Source organism: Carcharhinus amblyrhynchos, chromosome 26, assembly GCF_965287045.1.
Source record: "Carcharhinus amblyrhynchos chromosome 26, sCarAmb.v2.hapA, whole genome shotgun sequence".
NCBI lineage: Eukaryota > Metazoa > Chordata > Chondrichthyes > Carcharhiniformes > Carcharhinidae > Carcharhinus > Carcharhinus amblyrhynchos.
In genome coordinates, this window is record NC_137349.1 from 39614662 (window position 1) to 39620865 (window position 6204).

Here is a 6204-nt window from a genome sequence, read left to right on the forward strand (position 1 = left end):
GCAGTAATTAAAACTTGCAGACAGCTATTTATCAGAAAACATTTGATAGGAAACCTGCATCATTGCATGATCATTCTTTAAAAGAATGAAGGCCAATACAACACAACAGGCCATTCATCCTTCCAAACCTGCACTGATGATGCCCAACTAAAACTCTATGAACTTATGGAGTCCCTGTTCCTCCATTACCATCTTATTTGTCTAGTTGCCCTTAAAATGAAACTATTGTACCTGCTTCCACCACCTCCCCAGGAATTCACCCCCTCTCTTCAATACAGTTTGTGTTGCACATCTTGAAACTGTTCCTTACACACCTTAAAACTGATGTCCCCAGTGCCTTTTAACCCTCCCCCAGTTATTCTTGGATTTCTGCATAGTGCCAGTGGCTATTCTAAAATCTGGGGGTTTTCAAATCCTTAGCATGGCTCTGGTACTTGTGCTCTTGTCCACTATCTAACCCAGGGAGACATAGCACTGCCTGGATAGTGCTTTCAAATAGCTGTTTGGGGGCAGGTGAATGGCCTTTGAGGCTGCAGGTTGTGTCACAGCCTCTGATACAGGCTGTAGTAGAGGCAATTTGAGTAAATTAAAACACTGGTAGCTACATTAGAATCTGCTTAGTTTGCAAATACTTCTGTATCTTGCCTTGAAACAGTGTCTAAAATCCTTAGCCAACTGAAAAACAAGGTTTTATTGCAAAGAATTCTACTCAACACCCAAGGCACGTTCATCTTGGTTTATTTTTGTTCAGATTCTACACTGTTCAATTTCACTACATTTGAGAAGCAACAGCTCTTGGTCTCTTCATGTACACTGTAGCCATCACCACCAGCAGGCACAGAGACACCATCATGAAGCCAATGGCTACTCCTTGTACAAGCCAAGCACGAGATTCAGCAGCACCTAATGGAAGATTAGAAGACATTATATTCAAGAGAGCTCATAGGTGGACTATTGAAAAGTCTCTACTTACCACTTGCTTCATGCTGTTTCTTGGACTGAAGCCCCTCATCTTCCAGGATGATGGGGCCAGGAGCACTCACTAATGTTCCCTCATGGTCACGGGGACTCCTGCGTCTCTCTATTGGGAAGAGAGGATAGTTCAGACCCAATGCAGATTAGTTTTCCAAGATCCTCAGGTGAGGATGATCAGATTGTTGACACCTGCTGCCTATTATGGATTGTAATTTGTAGAGTTTACTAATCATAGAACCCTACAGTGCAGAAAGAGGTCCTTCAGCCCACTGAGTCTGCACTGAACACAATCCCACTCAGACCCTACCCCCATATCCCTAGACACTAAGAGGCAATTTCTTAGCATGGCCAAATCAACCTAACCCACACACCTTTGGACTGTGGGAGGAAATCCATGCAGACATGAGGAGAATGTGCAAACTCCACACAGACAGTGACCTGAACCAGGAATCAAACCCAGGACCCTGGAGCTGTGAAGCAGCAGTGCTAACCACTGCCACCCTCAAACTGACCACACTTTAGTGCAAGTGCTAAATCCTGTAAATGGTGTCTTGTTTTGCCACACTGCACAAGCAGTGAAAGTTATCTGGTAACTACTTTTCTGATGTGGAGATGCCAGTGTTGGACTGGGGTAAACACAACAAGAAGTCTCAACACCAGGTTAAAGTCTGGTGTTACTAGGGGGCATAAATATAAGATTCATGGGAGGGATGTCTGAGGTAGATTCTTCACCCAGAGAGTGGTTGGGGTGTGGAATAGACTGCCTGCTGAGATGGTGGAGTCAGACACTTTAGGAACTTTCAAGTGGTTATTGGATAGGCACATGGAACACACCAGAATGATAGGGAGTGGGATAGCTGCATCTCAGGATTGGACATAGCCCAGCACAACATTGAGGGCCGAAGGGCCTGTACTGTTCTATGTTCTATGTCCAACAAGTTTATTTGTCAGTAAAATGCCACTAAGTTTCTGGAGTGCTGCTCCTTTGTCAGTGGGGAGTTCAGATCACAAAACATGCCTTGTGATGGAGGAGCTGTAGATGCTGAGGGATAGAGGAATCCCCCAGTCACAGCACACTAACCAGATATTCCATTCAAACATCATCTCTGCCTGTCTTAATGAAGCATCATCCTGATTCAGGAGACATCAAACAAGAACTCACTTGGGACACATCTGGGTGCACAGTCATCCTGAGCAGAGGGCGAGCAGACCCCAGCACTGCAGTGCAGGTAAACCTAGAATGGAAAGGAGACATTTTAGGGGGATCTTCATGTTCCTGGATGAACCAGGCTGTTAAGAAGCCAGGCAGAAAGGGAGTCTTGGCTTGGATTTTTCCTCGCTTACCTGTCCAGTCAGAGGCTGCTCCGACTCTCTGTCCAAGAAAACAAATGTTTTCAGTTCAAACCACTTGTGATGTGTTGGGAACTTCAGGCCAGAAAACATGACTGGGTGGAGGAGAGTCTGATAGTCATCACCCTCATAGGGACACCTGGAACAGTCAGCAAATGGTGTCAGAGCAGGGAGGGGTATTCAGTTGAAGTACTGAAGAGTGTGCCAGAGTTGAACCCATTCTGTCAGTGAAAAAGTCCCAATTTGTTCATCCCAATGTTCAAATGGTGGCCCAGCTTCAGTTCAGTGTAGGGAGAATTCCATGTGGAATATTATGGAGGCCAAAAGTGTTTGACTGAGAAACTGGACCTAAAATGTATTCAAACTATTCACCACAAGTGGTACTTGCCATTTACAATGATCTGACCATAGAGCACTAGAACCACTGGGGTAACATCCCAGAGAGATTCCCAATTTCAAGAACTTGCCACTCATTGACCCACACCTGGATAATTGAGTCATGGGTGGCTACAAAAAGTCTGCCTGTCATTTCCAGGTGATGCATGGAACTAGAAAGAGCACATCTTTCATCTTGAAAATGAGTTTCTGGAATACTTTATTGGCTGGTACAATGGGTGCTGACTCTACAAATCAGCAAGAGGTCACAGGCATTCCTGAAGGGAGCAGATCCATTTGGCCAAGTGCAGCCCATGTGACCTCCTGAGACTGGAATTGCCAAGACCCTCTCCTTGGTGCAGTGTTCCCTCTCCCTGGTGGGTTTATGGTTACTGGGGCAAGGAGGAAGAGACAGGAAGCAGCCTTGTCATGTTTCTGCTTCATTGATGTCCAAAAGCCATTAGCCTTCCCATTCACACTCCTTACCCATCCACCAGCAGACTCCATTGCACCTCATGGTTTGGGGCTGGCACAGGAGTTGCCCAGCAGTCATGCAGCCTCAGGACAAGCGTTGGGTCACTGCGACCCAGGACACGAACCTCCACAAACACTGCCTCCTGAAGGATTCTCCAAATGGGGTACTCACTGTCCACATACCATGATCTGTAGTCACCATCTGAGAGAGACACACACAAGAACCAGTCACTCCCTGGATGGATACATCCCCACTAATCCCATTCTCCATTACCCAGGGCACCTCTACCTTTTGCTATTCGCAGTTCCAGTTTCAGAATCCCTTCCTCTGAAGCAGGAGGTGGTGGAGAAACCATGTAAACTGTGACATTGATCTGTAAGCCAGTCTCTTGCCTCCCTCTGTACTTGCACTGGACGTGCAGGCTGCAGACAGACACAAGTAGTTGCAGCTTCATTCAGTAACACATCCCCTCCAATACCAACACCTCCCACCATCCTCCTACCCGAAGGTGCTGTCCCGAGTTATTGAGCCCAGCTTCCCAGTCTCAATCATCCTCTTGCCCAAGACGTCTGTTTCATAGACCAAGGTTCCATCTTCCTCCTGCAATGAAGAGGCTGCTTAATAAGAAGCTGGCTCACTTACTGGGAGAATGCCTTGACCCTTCAATACTCACCCGCTTGCTGGAGCCACAAGAGGTGACTGGAAAGCGGAAGGCCGCAAGTTGCCCGGTGGTTAGTTTAGGCTGGCACTCAGCCTCTTGTCCATCTTTCACATACAGAGATGACAGGTTGAGGGCAGGACGGGTCAGGTTCTTGGAGATCACGATGATGAAATGACCGTCAGCTGTGCATGCTGTAAAGAGAGAATTTATTGCCACTGCTCCTATTGGTGGATAGGGGCCTCAGATCATTGACCAAGTGTTAAGTCTCAAAAAGCCAAAAACACAATTGTTGATTAACAGCCTGAGCAAGAAACAGTCAAGTTATTGGAACAAGCAGTTTTGTAAAGACCAACATCCCATACACTCTGCCAGTTACTCAATATGCACTGATATTCACACTGATGTGAATGTAGTCCCTCCCAGCCCCTGCAGACTTCAGAAATGTCTTGATCCCATTACCAAATACATCACCGCCCCATCAAATGCCATCAGCCTTGTCTGCCCATTCTGCTGATCTTCTGTTATTACAGGACTCCCCTATTCCTCATTGTCCAGCCTTCATCTACCCATAGAATACCAAGTGTTGAAGGAGGCCATTCAGGCCATCAAGTCTCACTGACCACAATCCCCCCAGCCCCATTTACTCCACTAACCACCTGACACTAGGGTCAGGTTAGCATGGCCAGCCAACCTAGCCTGCACATCTTTGTCTGTGTGGGTTTCCTCCCACAGTACATAGGAGAACATGCAAACTCCCCACAGTGACCCAAGCCAGGTCTCTGACACTACAAGGCAGCAGTGCTAACCACTGTGCTGTTTTTTTTTAAACCTTTAATTGCAATTCTTACTTACTAGTGACAGGTATTACCAGTAGTGTAAAACAGTCACATCTGATCTACACAAATCATCTCAACACCTCACCCATATCTGGAGGAAACAATTATGGTAAATCCTTCCACCAGCTCCACCCCCACTTCCCCAACAAACTGAACACCATCCAGAGCAGGTGACCCATCCACCCCAAGCACAGCCCACCTCAATTGTCACACCAGCCAGTGTATCGGATTCTATCACATTAGGACAGGTGTTCAAGCCTTACCCCATATCTCTGTCCCCAATAAGACCCACCGCACCTCATACTTCACACTGGCAGCAGATTCAATTGCTTTGTTGATGACTGCTATTCTACAGTCTATGCCACTTTCTTCATGGGACCTACTTATCACTTAGAAAGTCACCCAAACTGCATAACACACCACTGCAGCAATGACCCCATTCCAGTTGGGCCAACATGTGTTCAGGAGAACTTAACTGGCAATACTCACCCTCCAACCCACCACCCCCCATCCCATGATTTCCTTGCAGATGTTGTTCCTCTGCTGCTCCCACTATTTGGGGGTCTACAGAATGCTCCAAGTCACATCATTGCACAGACTTGACCCACACTCCCAAAATTAGATGGCCAATCACAGGCATGGCTAAACTGGCCCATTGGGATGTCTCAGGGTGAGCACTATCAGTATAGGGTCACTCATTGTGGAACTGGGGTAAATATTACCCAACTGAAGCACATTTGCTGATCCTATGCCGGAAATTCTCTCTAGCTCCAGTCACAGAGCCTCCCACCTTCAGAACTCGGTCTAAAACCATCCAAACCACTCAGTCAGCTCCTTCACTCAAGCTGAGGATCCCCTCCGTTCCTACACTTCACACAGTGAGGCAGCAACAAATGCCCCATTTCCCAGTTAGATTCTTTCCTCTCTCTGTCTCCACTAGACTGGGGGGATGTGGGGGTGAGTCTTGTTGTTACCTGGGCTCTTTCTCAGACTGGAGAAACAGCGATGGGGGCTGGAGCTCCGGGGATCAAAGCAGCAACCCTGGCGGATACACTCAGCGCTGCTGATCCCGGAGTGACCGCACTCAAATCTCCAGCCTGCCTCTGGGACACAAACATCATCCCTCCCCAGGAGTAGCGGCTGGCCTGAGAGTGAGGAGGCGGCCAGGAAGCAGAGAGCCCAAGAAAGCAGCCAAGCTCCCATCCCGGCCAGTGAATCAGGACAATCACTTCCCGCAAACACCAGCCCGTTTTCTAGCCGGGAATCCAGCTGCAATCCCATTGCAGAGGCTCCCTGTCCCACGGGATACTCGGGAAGCGATTCCGCCTCTTCAATCAGCTCCAATCCTCAGCCTCTCTCCACTGCCTCATTCCTGCTCCCAATCCCACTTTAACTGGGCTGCATTATTGACCCTAATCATCACATTTTCATTTGATTTGATTTTTGCACTTTATTTTTGTGCGGGCCATTCCCCCTCCTTTTGGGGGTCTGCCCCCTTTTTCTTTGTCCGAACGTAGTTTAAGTTTGTCTAC

The 6204-nt window shown here is 47.7% G+C and overlaps 1 protein-coding gene across 1 annotated transcript; it reads right to left on the reverse strand.

The window, feature by feature from the left end:
• Window positions 1-772: 772 nt before the first annotated feature.
• LOC145358682 (zona pellucida sperm-binding protein 4-like) lies at window positions 773-5966 on the reverse strand. Its single transcript, XM_080212905.1, has 9 exons — window positions 5647-5966; window positions 3849-4027; window positions 3678-3775; window positions 3464-3597; window positions 3187-3376; window positions 2320-2464; window positions 2138-2210; window positions 974-1081; window positions 773-903 (listed from the first exon to the last, which is right to left on the reverse strand). Exons 1-9 carry the CDS (start codon window positions 5951-5953, stop codon window positions 773-775), a joined length of 1365 nt encoding a protein of 454 aa, XP_080069031.1. The 5' UTR covers window positions 5954-5966.
• Between the last annotated feature and the right edge of the window lie 238 nt (window positions 5967-6204).

Excerpts from the sequence above, each read along its gene's own strand:
- LOC145358682 (XM_080212905.1), bottom strand. The coding sequence starts at position 5,953 with ATGGGATTGCAGCTGGATTCCCGGCTAGAAAACGGGCTGGTGTTTGCG. Across the intron at positions 3,598-3,677 it reads ACTCGGGACAGCACCTTCGG|CCTGCACGTCCAGTGCAAGT; the intron begins GTAGGAGGATGG and ends GTCTGTCTGCAG. Across the intron at positions 2,465-3,186 it reads TGGAGTCTGCTGGTGGATGG|GTGTCCCTATGAGGGTGATG; the intron begins GTAAGGAGTGTG and ends TGACTGTTCCAG.